At 48.4% G+C, this 15873-nt stretch overlaps 1 protein-coding gene across 5 annotated transcripts; it reads right to left on the bottom strand.

Annotated features, from left to right (window-relative positions):
• Positions 1-242: 242 nt before the first annotated feature.
• LOC103460746 (rac GTPase-activating protein 1) lies at positions 243-15185 on the bottom strand. Of its 5 annotated transcripts, none has more exons than XM_008403049.3 (17): positions 14979-15185; positions 6912-7012; positions 6633-6835; positions 6420-6559; positions 6169-6244; positions 6038-6091; positions 5821-5913; positions 4914-5067; positions 3837-3955; positions 3206-3370; positions 2558-2653; positions 2067-2265; positions 1889-1991; positions 1666-1798; positions 1487-1577; positions 1269-1380; positions 243-745 (listed from the first exon to the last, which is right to left on the bottom strand). In XM_008403049.3, exons 1-17 carry the CDS (start codon positions 14990-14992, stop codon positions 694-696), a joined length of 1905 nt encoding a protein of 634 aa, XP_008401271.2. In that variant the 5' UTR covers positions 14993-15185; the 3' UTR covers positions 243-693. The 5 variants fall into 5 exon arrangements, with proteins under 5 accessions (XP_008401271.2, XP_008401272.2, XP_008401270.2 ...); XM_008403050.3 differs by lacking the exon at positions 14979-15185 and adding an exon at positions 10147-10291; XM_008403048.3 differs by lacking the exon at positions 14979-15185 and adding an exon at positions 9710-10106 and having other exon boundaries at positions 6169-6241.
• Between the last annotated feature and the right edge of the window lie 688 nt (positions 15186-15873).

Genomic DNA, 15873 nt, shown 5'->3' with positions numbered 1-15873 from the left:
TTTTACACCATTTTTGGATCAACTGGCGACATCCCATAAAAGCGAGGAACCCATTTAGACAGGCACCAACCGGGCTAGATGTGGAAGGCCTTCAGGTTCTGCAGAGCAGAACCGATCCAGTATTCCTGTTGCTGGACTCTCCAAACTAACAGATGGCAGATCTGGGAACATCTCCAGAAAACGATGAAGCACTTTCAGATCCATCTGAAGGATCCACTGATCTCATGAAACTCACAAGCAAATGTTCTGCAAGACCAAAGCTTTATTTGACATTTTTCATTTCATATTTATTAATTTCACATTCAGGAAAATAAATTAGTTTTATGTAAACATCTAGATTAAAAGTTCAAGTCAAATACTTCCAGATTTATTCTTAGGTTAGAAATATTTTGAAAAGTTTATAAGACAACTGGTCAGAACATCTTTTGTTTCAGACTGGAAAAGCTGTCCAGTTTGTCTTAATGGCCACTTGGTCCAGCTAAGCCCAGCTGAAAGAAGTTCTCAGTTTAGTAGAGAAGGTCAAGAGCTGAAAAGCTTCACTTATTTTCAATTTCTGGTGGCATATTTCATAATAAACGTATGTTTTATAATGAAAAGAAAGTCAAACTAGTCGGTTTCTGCTGATATGAACCTCCAGGGTTGAGTTCAGTCACATGGTACCTTTTGCAAGGAGGATTGGGTCAGAACTCCTCGTTAGTCACAATAGGATGAAGTGAAGAACTTCCTTACAGGCTCCACTGCATGTCTGAAAACATCCAAACAAACAGCAAACAATGAGGACATCAGTGAAAACTTCAGTTATTGTGGATGAAAAAATGTCATGAAATATGTAGTGGAACCTGGTGAACAACAGAGGGACACAGAGGACAGACGGTGGGACACAGAGGACAGACGGTGGGACACAGAGGACAGACGGTGGGACACAGAGGACAGACGGTGGGACACACAGGACAGACGGTGGGACACAGAGGACAGACGGTGGGACACACAGGACAGACGGTGGGACACACAGGACAGACGGTGGGACACACAGGACAGACGGTGGGACACAGAGGACAGACGGTGGGACACACAGGACAGACGGTGGGACACAGAGGACAGACGGTGGGACACACAGGACAGACGGTGGGACACAGAGGACAGACGGTGGGACACACAGGACAGACGGTGGGACACAGAGGACAGACGGTGGGACACACAGGACAGACGGTGGGACACAGAGGATCTGAAGCAGACCGAATAGTGGGACCGGTCTGCTCTGGTCTTACGTGGTGCTGAAGTTGTTCCCCAGGTTTAACATTCTTTCTCGCAGAGAACCTGGACTGGTCATTCTGTAGACGCTGCTCAGCTCTGGAGACGTCAACGGCTGGAACAATAGACCTGAAAACAATTGGATCAGAAATTCAGTGCACCACCCGAGAAAAGGTTCTGAATTTGTATCTGTGTGTTTGGGTCCCACTGAGCCCTTCATCTTGGCTGAGCTTACTGGAGGAGGATGCAGACGGGTTCTGGTCCATTCCCACGGTGAGGACTTGTCTCCAGTAGCTTTCAGGAATGGACAGCAGGCAGCAGACGACCTGGGGATGTGAGCAATCATTTGATCCAGATTCACCAAGGGGACCACAACCAGCTCAGAACCGAGACCAGAGGATCTTCTAAACAGACCTTTGGCTGAATGGTAGTGTCTTTCATGATGGTTGTTGGAGACGGCTCAGCAATGCTGTGACCCACTATGGTCGGTCCAAACACTCTGGCCAAGTTGTTCTGGTCCATCTGGCACTGCGGACTCCTCATCACCCTGAATTTCAAGGAGAACAGGTTGGTTCTGAAGACATGATAGCAGGTCCAGGTTCTGTCTGCAGACCTCTGATCTACTGAAGATTCTTACTTATGGAGGTGAATCATGAGGAAAGCCAGGGTGTCTCTATTGGCCTTTGGCAGCTCGGATACGGCCCGGTACAGGACAGCAGAACCATTGTCCTCATCCAGCTCTAAAACACAGACAGACACTTTTCAGTGGATGATTAGAGCCAGTTACGAAACAAATTCAGAATCGATTCTTCTACCTGAAGCCTCCATGAAGAACCTGTGTAGCCTGAAAGTGACCAGTGGTTCCCTCAGCCTCCTCAGGAAGTCCTTCAGGACCCCACAGACTACATGGATGTCCTGAACTTTACTGAGCATCAGAGAAGGCTTCCCCTGAAGGATCCGATCTCTGAGATTTCTCACTGGACGCTCTCCCCCAGGGACCCGATACAGGCCTCTCTGAGGAGGACAGGTCAGACACACATGAGACAACAGGGTAGAAAGATACAAGTAGATAGTTCTCTGGTGGATCAGGGCTGTTAAAGTCCAAGAATAGTACACCCAAACTGAGCAGCAGGTCCACTAATTGCACCCTGAGGGGACAACTTGACCCTTAAAATGTCACATCTTCTAGCCCTTCTGTGGCAGATTTGGACCATCCTCATCTGAAAGCCCGGTCCAGTATTTTAGGTTTAAAATTTCCTTTTGGTTCCTGCAGAGATCAGAGAAGGAACAACAGCGAAGAGCTCACCTCATGAAGACCCCTCCTCTCAATCTCAGCCACGCAATCCACGATGACCTGAGGAACTCTGGGATGGGTCAACGGAGCAAAAGCTTCCAGAGAGTCCTAAAACAGAGCACAACTTAAATCAGAGCTACATACACATCAGTTGGTTCTGTTGGTGTTCTGATGTCTGTCAGATCAAGTCCAGATGGTGGACTGGTGCCCTGCAGCTTAGTTTGACCATCATTCAGTGGGTTCAAACTTCTTCTCAAAGGTACCTGAAGCTGGAACTAAGGTCCAGGTTATTTTTCTGACCAACCTCGACAGGTGCTCTGTACCGTTTCCACGACAACTGCTCTACCCCCTCACCTCATTAGCATCACTGAAATCATTCAGTAAATCAGAGAAATGTCTTCTGAAAGTCAAAGTCTGAAGTTTCAGAGAGAATCAGGACAAACCCTGGTGAAACACCTGGAGCTCAGCGAGGTTCTCCTCCTCCCTGCAGGGAATCCAGAGTCCGTTTTCTGTCCCTGATTTCACCTTCAGTCCCACAGGAACCTGGAGGTCAGTGAGCTCTACAAACCCAGCAGACCAGAGGGAGTCCAGCCTGTCGGTCGCTTATTCTGCAGGCAACTGAATGCAACGGGTCACATTGAGCTAAACCAACTGAGGTACCTTATGAGGTCCACCTCCTGCCACTGCGCTGGAGGACGAGCAGCTGTGTGGAAAATTCTGTTTGCACTCTGGATGAGCCACAAGCCGACAGGTCCTGCATTTTACAGCCATTTTCCCAAAGCGAATCCTCTTCCCACATGGCATGCAGGTCTCTGGTCGGATCACCTGGAAGGAGACTTCAGGTTACTCAGGAACTTCACGTCAGAGGTCTTAAAGGTCAAGACTCCACAAGGCTTCTGTCCTGATGCATCCCTACTCCAACACAGGGGTGTCAAACTCCGGTCCTCAAGGGTCACTGTCCTGCAACTTTTAGATGTGCCTCTGCTGCACCACCTGAATAGATTAAGTAGGTCATTAAGGCTCTGGAGACCTGATCTACACAAGGAGGAGGTAATTAAGCCATTTTATTCCAGTGTTTTGTACCTGTAGCACATCTAAAAACTGCAGGACAAAGGAGGACTGGACTTTGACACCTGTGACTTGAGGCATGCTGAAGGTATAGTCCAAGCATTTGATGCTGTTGTGTTGGGCAGGAATGCATCTAGAAGCAGCAGGGCAGCAGCTCTTGAGGAGTTGGAGACCCCTGCATTGGACATGGGGTCCCAGATCAGGTCCAGTAAGACTTATGTACCGTTTTAGACAGAAACTCGTGTCTCAAGGATTTGTGGAGAACCGGAACGTTTCTGTCCTCCACAGGAGCATTAAGCTCCACTGATTTCTCATTGCTGGAGCTCCACAAAGACGTTTGATCTGAGGAGAAGATGGAAAGACCAATCAGAGACCAGAAGTACCTTCTCATCACCAGTTGGACCTCACGGTCCATTTCCCTGCCTTACAACAGGTCTGATGGAACTGAAATCCAGACAGGATGCAGCACTGAACTGGTACCAAATTGACCAATACCAAACCTGCAGTAGGGTTCTGATTGGTTCTGACAAAATTCAGTAGAAAATAGGGGCTTCAGGGTGGACCCAAGTTCAAATGATTAATGGAGATGAACCAGCACCAATTCTGATCCAGAACACCAGTCCGCTCAGTCTGAGCTGACTGCCTAAAACAGGATCAGAACTCTGTCAGGATTAAACTGCGACCAGCTGAACAGATCCAACTGTGAGGACCAGAACTTTCCATGCGTTTTGATTCTGCAAGAAATAAGAACCACAAATGTATGAGGAACCAACAGAACTCTAACAACAATGGTTTCTAAAAGAAATATGATCACAATGTCCAAGATAGTCCATCCTGTCCCCTACGGTCCAAACATGCAATTCTCTTAACTGATCTCTGTCAACTGATATTGGGAGCTTTCTGTGGACAGACTGCCCTCTGCTGGTTGTTCTCAAGCATTACATTTTGTATTTGACTTTTCTGCTCTGATCCCGGAAGTCCAGACCAAATCCAGTTCAGGGTGGTCCGGACCTGGTCCAGGTTTAAATCAGAGCAGCATGTTCAGACAATAGGTTTAGGTAATCCAGGCTTGCTGTGGATCCAGATTCCATGTTCTGATTCTTAAAGTCCAAAATCCACAACAAATGTCATCTTAAGGAATGCTACCAGACAATTCAGATCTGGTTCTGGACGGTTAGTTCAGCTGTAAAGCAGCAGTGGAACCTGTAAGAAGTTAAAGGTCAAAGTCCTGATGAAGATCTTCTCCTGATCATCAGAATCTAAAGATGTAACCCAACTATAGAAAAAAAGATCCACTCACCTCTTCCTCCTGCAGCCCGAACGGAGACGGCCCCCTCCTGGGAGGCGGATCGAGCCGGGTCATCGGGACAAACCTGTTTGATTCCCAGAGCCATGCGGTTCTGTCCGCCTGCATCTGGAGTCGCCACGGATACCTTCACGATGGTTTCCACTTCCTGAGCAGAAGAAAAGGTTGGTGGCCAGAACCGACAGGTCCCTGCTGGGTTCTGCTAGCTTGTTCACATGAGCCTCATGTCTTCTGCAGTGAAGCATCATGGGACATTTTCCAAAAAAATAAGCTTTTTGAACTTTGTTCGTTTTAGACCAAAGAAAGAGAAGCTGTGATCTCAGGACTGAAGGGTTGTGTCTTACAGACTCGGCTGGTCTGATGACTGCAGGTCACTTTGTGTTTGGATTAGTTACAACAACCAGAACCATAAGGTCCAGTGTGAAACATCACCAGAACCATTTTGACAACTGCAGTTCTGGGAAAACAGGTTAAATTTGAGGCTTCACACGACCTTCAGTCTCTCACCCGTGACGGTGGAGAGTGACAGGCGGAGTGGGGAATCGAACCAACAACCCACCAAAGAATTTACTGGAAACATTCAACAAATGTTTAGTGACCGCCTGGGACAGACATCCAGGTGTTTGTTCACGGAGGAGTATGTGTGATTCTGTGGGGCGGATTAATGGAATAGTACAGTCTACCCGACCCGGACCGCCACACCTAACCCGAACCAGAACAGCCATCAGTTTCCTGAGATGCACCTCAGTCTACTTCAGCAGCTGATTCCAATGATCAACTGGACCTTCATCAGGAGGACAACCATCATCAGTTCTGTTGGGTCCAGCTGTCAGGAACTTCTACTCCAGTCTGAGGTTCTGGTCTTCAAGAAGAAAACCCACCATCTTCAGGTTTTCCTCACCTTCTCAATTGTTCTCTTCTCCTGGATCTCTGCAGACACATTCCCAATTCTGCTCCGCTTCGCCACTGGACCTCCAACCAGCATAGAGGAGCGCTTCACGAACCCACCGGACCGACAAGGACAGAGACGGGTCAACAGGGTGAGGATGGAAGACAGGAGGACATCAAGAGGACAGATCATCATCAGCTTTTCGGGTTCGAAGCCAATCAGGACTCACCCTCCGCTCTCGGGCTCGAGACCTCAGAGGTTTGATCAGCGAGGTGTCCAGGTCCTGATATATGAAGACAAACGTACTCTGATCAGTGGGACCGTCCTGTTTGTGTGTGTGTGTGTGTGTGTGTGTCCTACCACATAGTCTTCAGTGCGGTCGTAGCTGATGTCGGAGTGGGACAGGAAGGACGACTCGTCAATGACAGACAACCTGCTGGGAGACGATCAGATGGGTCAACAACAGCCGACCCGGTTGGACGGTTCTAGAGACCCGCTCTGGATGCGACTGGTCTGGTCTGGTTCTGAAGCAGTTGTGCTTGGAAAATCAGGAGCATCATCTGTAGCTTTACCTCCTGTCCCACCACTTGAACCCGTTTCTCTCCCCTCACCTCTTGGTGCTGTGGAGCAGCGTGGCGTTGGCTCCTTGCTGGTTGAGCTTTGCTAGGAGGTTTTTCTGCTCATCGTTCAGAGAAGTGTTGAACTTTCCATCTTGGACCAGGATGTCACACATGAGCTGCATCTGCCTCTCCTGCAACCGGTCGGAGTCGTTAGCGCCTCCTGCAGGCTGCCGCTGAGATCAGAAACCAGTCAGCTTCCCTCACCAGGTCCTGGCATTTGGCCTCCACCTTGTGCCGCTTCCTCATCTCCACGTCCACCTGGTTCCGGGCGTGTTTCAGTTGGATCTCCAGAGCCGCTTTGGCCACGTCCGACTTCACCAGCAGTTCCTTGAAGCGCTTCAGCTCTGCCTCCGCCTGCTGCCAGCTCCGCCTCACCGCCTCCAGGTTCTGCACCACGATCAGGCATTCTGCAGCGACACGAGATCCATCAGAACAAGAACCTGGCGGTCCATCAGAAAAAGGACCGCCAGGAGTGGTTCTTGCCTTGCTCCACAGCCATGCTGCTCTCCTCCATGTGGATCCGCTGCAGAACCAGAGCCAGAAGCGCCTCCTTCTGGAGCCGAGCGTCCATCACCTGGACACACCTGGAGGACAGAGGCATGGGAGCAGTTAAACCAGAACGGACCAGAATCTGACCCAAAAATAAAACCAAAGATATAATTAGATCTTTAGAGCTTCAGGAACGACCCAGTTTATCAGCTGTAGTTCTACTACCAGAGAAACTTTCTCTGGTTCTTCAGAACCGGTTCTGACTGTAAAGTGTGGGAGTGATTCTGGACCTCTGGTTTGTTGGGAACCAGAATTCACATCAATCTTTAGCTTATGTAATCATAGATAATTGTAATCAATAAATTATTAATAAAATGTCAATTATTTCGTTTCATCAGGGCAACAACTCCATCGTCTCTGGAAGACAAACTCCGTCTGTCATGAAGGAAACTCCAGCATAACAGAAACAAAACTGAAGTTATCATCTTTGGACCTAAAGAGGAATGATCTAGAGTTATGGATCTAGAGTCAACACGCAGCTTCAGGTATTACAGCTAGAAACTAGTAATCGGGCCTGAAATCTGGGAGAAATGATGACCTTTGACCTCTGACCTGAGCCTCCAGAGCCTCATGAAGCCAGTCCCTCAGTGGACCTTCTAGCAGCTGCAGAACATTTCAGGCCCAGAGGACGAAAGTCTGAGACCAGAAACTTTGATTCCTGCAGCTGGAGACCTGAGTAGAACCAGGAGGGTGGAGACACCACCTGGATCTACACCAGCCGGTTCTACACCAGCTGGTTCTACACCAGCCGGTTCTACACCAGCCGGTTCTACACCAGCCGGTTCTACACCAGCTGGTTCTACACCAGCTGGTTCTACACCAGCTGGTTCTACACCAGCTGGTTCTACACCAGCCGGTTCTACACCACCTGGATCTGACTAGAACCAGGAGGGTGGAGGCACCACCTGGTTCTACACCAGCCGGTTCTACACCAGCCGGTTCTACACCAGCCGGTTCTACACCAGCCGGTTCTACACCAGCTGGTTCTACACCACCTGGATCTACACCACCTGGTTCTACACCAGCCGGTTCTACACCACCTGGATCTACACCACCTGGTTCTACACCACCTGGATCTGACTAGAACCAGGAGGGTGGAGGCACCACCTGGTTCTACAGTCCTTCACTGAGAGACTTTCAACTGCTGGTAGTTTAGAAATCAATGAAAAGATTAAGATCTTCTGCCGGATCAACCTGTTAGTTCTGGTTCTGGTTCTGCTTCTGGTTTGCATCCAGAACCAGAACCAAACATGGAGAAGCAGCATTCAACTTCTACTCACCACAGATCTGGAACAAACTTCCAGAAAACTGGAAAACAGCCGAAACACCGAGTTCCTTTAGGTCCTGACTAAAACCCAGCATGTTGAAGTTGCTCTGAATCATAATCGAAAGAATTTAATGACGAGGCGTTGAGGTGGTGCAGGGGTTGAGAACAACCCACATATGGAGGCCTTAATCCTTGACGCGGCCGTCACAGGTTCGATTCCCGGCCTGGTGACCTTTGCCCCATGTCTTCCTCATCTCTCACTACCGTCTCTCCTGACAATTCACCATCACATAAAGGCCTCTAGAGACAATAAAACCTTTAAAAGAATTTAACGACAGCTCTTAACTAAATGTTGATTCTGTTACATGACTTTAGAATTTGACACGCATTGTTGCTGAAATGTGTTATACAAATAAAACCTGATTGATTATCGATTTACGGAATAATCACTGAAGCACTGACTACTAAACAAATCAGAGAATTTATTAACAAAATAGCCGAATTTTTCCATGAATAATAATCATAAATTATTCTTTCAGTGATGGCAGTTACTAATGATGATACACAAATGAATATAGATATCTAATGATAATCTTGGAAACAAATCAGAACAAAATTAACTGGAATAATGAAAAAAATAACTTTAAAACTAATTAAAAAAAGAACTTTATCTGGATTAGTTTTAAAAGATTTAACCGTGAAAAGACCCTTAGAACAGAGTCCAGCTGAAGCAGGTCTGATGAAAATAAAAGTGGCTCCAGGACGGAGCCCTGCAGAGCGCCGCATGCTGAAGTGGAAAAACATGGCTAACATTAACACACAGTGTCAAACCGTCATGGCTGCTCCTGTATCCCCGACAGCAATAAAAGGGTTCTGTGGTCAACAGCGTTGTAGGCCAGGTCAAAGGTCAAAGGCGCAGCGACAAAAGGATCACAAAGTGACCGGAGCCATTTGCTAAAAAGTTGTCATTTAAAAACCCTCACTAAGGCCGTTTCTGTTCCAACCCAGACTGGAAGATTGGAGGAGGTTTGTTCTGGTCCAAGGTCCAGAACTGGGGGGTCCAAAGTGGGTCCTGGTTCCTCGGCATCCTGCATGTTTTAGTCCCTCCATGGTGACAGTTGAACCTCCTCAGCAGGTCCATCACTGGATGCATCACTGGATGCAGGTGTGTTGAACCAGGACCCACTTTGGACCCCCGGTTCTACAGCAAAGGCTCAGATGAAACTCTGTTGCTCCTTCACTGAAAAACAAGAATAGCTCATCCAAGTTCAGTAAATTACTTAAGTTTACAACAAGTGACTGAAGTTAAAAATACATTTATCAAGTTGAAAGTGATAAATTAATTTGGATGAACTTCATTTAATAAAATGCTGAGAACTGAAGCCGTTTATTTGACTTGGACCAACTGTTTCCTCTTTCATTGTTGGGTATTTTCTGACTTCAGCGGCTTGAAGAAGAAACGAACCAAAGTTCATCTGTGGAGAAAATCTGCTGACACCGCGTGGGCGACCAGAACCCCCGCAGGCTGACGCTGTCGGACCGGAACCACGGAACCAAGAACAGAACCAAACCTCCCGACATGTTTGAGATCATCTTCATGAGGGTTCGGTACCAGACAGACTGGCGGTTCTCTAGAACCTCGACTCAAATCTTTTCAGTAAAGGTCAAATCCAACGGAACCAGAACCGGAAGAGGAAGCCGCCGAAGCTGCTTCACTTGCAGGAAACTGGGTTTTATTCTGCTGGACTTTTAGGTTTCCAACAATTAATCAACATTTCAGTCATCAAAATGTTCTGATTAAAAATAATATTCTAATTTAAAATGTGGTTAGATTATCCCGTCCCTTTCCGAACGTGGGTTCAGGTTCTGACCCATCAGCTGCTTCACCTGAGATCAACTCACCTACACGCTGCCCCGGCCGCACCGGAAGTTCAGCGGCCATAGAGCCAAATATGAAGCGGCGCGTCGCGTCACGTGACCGTGTGACGTTTTCCTCATCGCTCGATCCTTAACGCGGGTTGGCCGGAGTCCAACACACTTCAAACAGCAGAGACCAACGTCATAATGGTAGTGAAGTGAAGAACTTTAAGTACCAGCAGAACCTTAAAATACGTTTTCAGATGGACGGTATCAGCACAGAAAGTTCTGATCCACATCAGAGAGGAAAAACTCCTGTTTAACAGGAAGAAACCTCTAGCAGAACCAGAACCAGAACCAGAACAGCGTTCGGTACCAGAGGCCGACTGGAGGTTTGAGAAGTCAGAGCAGAAGAACTGAGAAGTTTCTAATGAAAGTAAAAAGTTAGCAGCAGGATCAGGTGATGCTCCGCCTCCAGGAAGGAATCAGCCAATCAGAGCACCAGATCAGGTGGAGCTTCTATGGAGAGAAAACCAAAAGTTAGCGGTTGAAATAGCAGCAGAAGCTTGTAGCATCATGACTGCAGCAATGGCTCAGGATGACCCCAATCAGCTTCAACTGGAACTAGAACCATCAGGATGGCAAACAGGAGGTTCTACAGAACTTCACGGGTCAGAACCAGAGGCAGTCAGATCTGTTGGTTCTGAACAACTCACCGAGTTCTTCTAGAACTCTCTCAGTAAAACAGTAGAACCTGATTGGTCCATTCAGACAGGCTGGCAGAACCACAGGAGGCGTTTGAGGCTCCCTCTAAAATCCGAAATCTGAGCGTCTGATGGGCCTGCAGGAGCTCGGTCGATCAGCTGCCGGTTCTGATCCAGTAGCTCAGCCTGTTCTGAGCCGGTTCTGACCAGAACCAGCAGCTGGACCAGTTCATGTGACCTTCAGGACCAGATTCTTCCATAAAGGCAGGGCGGCATTTCTGCCGACCGCTGACAGGCCGGGCCGGGCCGGACCGGGCCACTCTGTTATGTAACTGGGATCTGAAAGTAGAGACAGGATTAGGGGTCAAAGGTCAGAGCCCAGCAGGATTAAAACGTTAATCTGCTGGTTGGATCAGCCGCTGTTCTGCTGCGGCGCCAATGGTTCTGGTTCTGCTGATCTCCACTAGTTTGGTTCTGGAGATCAGAGCCTGGTTCAGGCCCCCAGAACCGGGTCAAGCTTCCAGAACTTGGGTCAGACCCCTCTTCTTCATGGTCTTCCTCCTCTGATGTCATTCCAACAGCATTGAGTTGCCATGGAAACCTGTATTTAGACCCATATTCCCATCAGGAACCATAGAATTCACTGGTCTGAGGCAGTTCTGGATAAACGGATCAGCGGTTCTTCAACTGCTGACCTAATCACAGCTCAGACTGGGCCAAGGGCTCAGGATGAAGTACCAACCCATAACAGAACCCTGATCAATCAGACGAATGGACCGGGTCGGAACCTACCCGATTCTAACGATTGATCCCAACAGAACCTGACTGGTTCCGGTGGCTCTGACCGGCAGACTGCTGGTTCTGCTCAGAGTCCAAAAATCCAACAGGTGGAACCTGTGATTGGGAAGCTGGTTACCAAGGTAACTGGTTAGTTCACTGGGCTGTAGAAGGGTTGGTGAGCTGAAGCCTGACTGGTTAACCAGCTGGTCGGTTAACCAGCTGGTCGGTTAACCAGCTGGTTAACCAGCTGGTCGGTTAACCAGTCAACTCACTCTTAGATTGTGTTGTTTTTAAATCAATATTTATTCGAGGAAATAAAAGCAGTTAACTTTATTAAACTTTTACTCTTAAAGGTCAAACACAAAAGGATCAGTCAGTCCTCATAGTTACATCATTTCCTGTTACAGCAGGAAGCAACATTAAGTCACCATACTGTTACAGTTACATCTGAACGCAGCACGAGGCCTTCAGGGGCCATTGGAACGTCTCAGCATCTACAGACAGAAAACTTTCTGTGATGTTCTGGTTCTGACACAGTAATTCTCCCTTTAGTTCAAGTCCAGATGGGTCAGAACCTCAGTCCAATCGTAAAGTTTCTCTATGGGAAAAATGGACCTGCAGGTCACCATGGAAACAGGAACCAATACCAGAACATTTTGAGGACCAGCTAAAACTCAACATGTGCACTGGGGACGGACTCCTGGTACTGAACGCCATCAAGGGTCCAAAGCGTTTGATAAAACTACAGAAGCTGGTTCTGGAGTGGGTCCGGCATCTGTGGAACCGGTTCTGGTCATAATGATGAAAAAACAAAGATGGTCTCAAAGAACCCTGAGCCCATAAAGACCGGTTGGGTCTCAGAAGGTCCATAAGACGAGAACAAAGCTGGATGGATCTTTGGGTCTTGGTTCAGAACCGCCATTAAGTGCTGAGGATCTGAGGTCCGTTTCAGGTTTGAGGAGTTCTAAGCTCTGGACTTCTGGACCTTTGAACCTGACTGAGGTTCTGTTGAAGGTTCGGCTTGCACATTTCAGAAGGTCCAGTTCTCCAAGGAGCCTCTTCATTGTTGCTCAGAGAATTCAACGCTGGTCCTGGACCCGGACTCTTCCTGAGATTCTGGTTTGGAGATATTTGGATCCGGTTTGGCTTTGGTGCGTCTCTGGAGCAGGTTCCTTCAGCGGTTCTGGTTCAGTTGTGACTCTGTGAGGACAGCAGAGGCTCCCCTGGGATGGGTTGAGATCTGGTTGGTTCTGGAGAATCTCTGCCTGATAAAAATCAGTCAGAAGCGTCCCTCCTCACCAGTAGGGGGCACCGGTCTCCACCCGGCCCCAGCTCTGCCACTCAGGGAAGATCCCCGAAGATGTTCTGGGACTTCCAAACGGGTCATAGTCCATCTTATCCGTCTTCTGTCTGCCGCCATCCTTCGGAACGTCCCGCCCTGGGCTCCTGGCAGAGGCCTGGTCCGGACGGCCAGTCGGGTCCGCCATCACCAGCCGGTAGTTGTTTCCCAGGTTGTTGTCCCAGTGGACCTGGTCTTTTGTCTGGTACCGGATGCAGAACTCTACTCGGCTGGATGGAACCAGGTCCGGAGGGAGGGGGACGGAGAAGGTGAAGGTGTCGATGTCAGGGCAGCCATAGACGTTGTTCAGGTAGCGGCACCAGACATCCTGGAACGAGCTCCAGGAATCAAACGTGATCCGAACTGAGACGGACTTCTCAAAGAAGATGTTCCGGACCTGGACGGTACCGGAGAGAAGGTGGTCTTGCACCGAACAGGTCTCCAGACACACCTGCTGGGCTTTGAGCCGGTTCCTCAGGTCTAGATAGTCTGCAGCTGGTGGCGTGAAATCCAGAACCAGGCCAGAACCCGATTCTGCTGAGTCTAGAAGCAGAGCAAAACCAGAGATCAAAGTGGGAATTACAACAGGTTCTAATCCAGGTCAGGTTCAAACTGTTCAACTGGAACCAACTGAAACCAGTTACAACCAACTGGAACAAAACCAGGATCAACTGGAACAAGTTGGAACCAACTGGAACCACCTGGAAACCGGGCCGTTCCAGGTGGCTCCAATTGGTTTGCCTGGTATTTAAATTGATCCTGAATCAAATGGTTCTCAGACCCTAACTGAAGAAGAGATTGCAGAACATCTGCATCGACTCATCACTGGTTGGCTGCTTTTTACCTTTGACCTCCAGGTCCAGTGCCTCAGCGGCGCCCTCCAGCTCTGTCAGGTGGAACTGCAGCTCAGCCAATGGGTCATCTTCGGTAAAGACATAGATGGTGGTGAGCGCCAGACCTTGGGAGTCTGCGAATGCCACGCTCTTCCTTGGGTTCTTCCTTGGTGCAGAGGTGGATGTCTCCATGGAGACGGAGTCGCAGCATCCTGAGGACTGGCACGGTCGCAGCGAGCGGCAGCTCGGCCTCGCAGCCGCTGGCACATACTGATAGTCATGGTTACTGAGGAAGGAGCGAAGTGGAGGAGAGCTTGCGAGGCAGATCCTGATGGCCATGTCCACAGGCATGATGGGAAATGGAGTCTTGAGGACAGAACGACAACCTGTTAGACAACATGGAGAACCAGCCATGCCGTGTTCTCCTACTATTCTCCACTACCTGGTCCCTGCTGCTGATGGGAACTCTGACTTATCACACCATGAGCTGCATTCACACCAGTCCTGTTTTCATCGAACTCCAGTTGCCTGGAAAGCGGTTTGGTGTGAACCCTAATCCAACTCTGATGTGGTTCTAATGTGAACGCCAAGCGGACTGAGACTGCTCTAAAAGCAGGAAGTGCACAGCTGACTCATCTGTGCATTGATTGGCTGGTTGAACAGGTTTATTGGTGGTTTTGATGGTTCTGGTGGACCAAACAGCTGAGGTGTGGAGCTGAGCACTGGAGTTGGATCAGAACCAAAGCCTCCCTGACCCAACTGCATAGCTCCAGTGAGCTTAAATATATGGATCAATAATCAATTATTTGGATGATCGATCGCGTCCAGGTGTCATCAGTTGGCTGTTCAATGAACTCTATTGATTATAGATCTGATGAACTGGAACTTCCAGAACCATCCATCCACGAATTTCATCTTTAAATCCTCTCTTACATTGTCAATATAATTATTGATCATCATGTGTCTGAAAACTTCTCTAAAAATAAAGTTTGATCGATGACCCGGTCCGAGTCGAACCGGGTCGGAACCGATAGATATCCCCTGTTCCCTCTGGTCCAGCTAAGATTCTGGTTCCGAAGCAACCAGAAATCCAGAACCTCCTGACTGGTTTTGACCTCACCAACCCGATGGTTCGGTTCCGGATGATGAACTGGACCTCCAGCTTCTGCCTCTGTGCGCGCGCGCGCTCGCTGATGTTGCGCAGATACATTTCTGTCTCACCTGCTGCGTTTCATGGAGAAGTTCGGTTCGGTATTTTCCGGCAGCTCCCGGTGAATTCCGGCAGCCTTGGGCCGCAGCAGGTCCAGCTTCGGTTCTGCTCTCGGTTCTTCGACCTTCTGACAGGTTTTAGACTTTATTTACTGTTTCTCTCTCTCCTTTCAGCCATCTTTCTGCCGTGCACGCCCCTCGGCACGCCCCCTGTCACCCGCGCACGGAGAACAGACTGACCAATCAGAGCTCAGAGACGTCAGCCGCTTCCTTGTTCCTCCAATAGGAAGCGTCGGTGAGGCAATTTGAACGGATCACGTCCTTCTCACCGCCACCGGAGCAGCAGGAGTGAAAACAACCGACAAAAGCGGGGCTTAGACGGCAGGATTATCCGGGATGAGACCGTTAGCGGCTGGAAGAGGACGGTTCCGAAACAAGACCGGAAAGGGTCAAAGGTCGCTGTGACGTCAGTCACAGAGGAAGGTTTAACAAAATCACTGTCATTAAAAAAAATCAGTCATTGAACAACACAGTAAAGCCATTCCTCCCCCCTAGGAAGAGGAGGATGAGCTGGTTGATGACTGATCAACTATAATCATTAAGTTTGTGGTTTCGCTCGTTGTCTCGGCTTGAGGTTGGATTCTGTTCAGATCCTTCCTGAAGGTTAACTCATGATGTGATTATTATTTCTTAAACATACTTTAGAAATAAAATGTTTTGCCATGTAACATTCCTGTCCATGTTTAAATAAACTGCAGTTGAATTTTGGTTTTATAGTTTTGAAATGTGTTCACATCTCAGTTGGATTATAAAGACAAACTGAAAAACTAAAAATACAATAAAGATCTGATGTTTATTATCAGAAAGTTTCATCAGAACCTGTTGATAGTTGCATCATATTTCCATC

Source organism: Poecilia reticulata, chromosome 19 (genome assembly GCF_904066995.2).
Source record: "Poecilia reticulata chromosome 19, P_reticulata-male-v2, whole genome shotgun sequence".
In the NCBI taxonomy this organism is placed as follows: domain Eukaryota; kingdom Metazoa; phylum Chordata; class Actinopteri; order Cyprinodontiformes; family Poeciliidae; genus Poecilia; species Poecilia reticulata.
The sequence above is the reverse complement of the archived record's forward strand: the minus strand, read 5'-3'. Positions and strand labels throughout refer to the sequence as shown.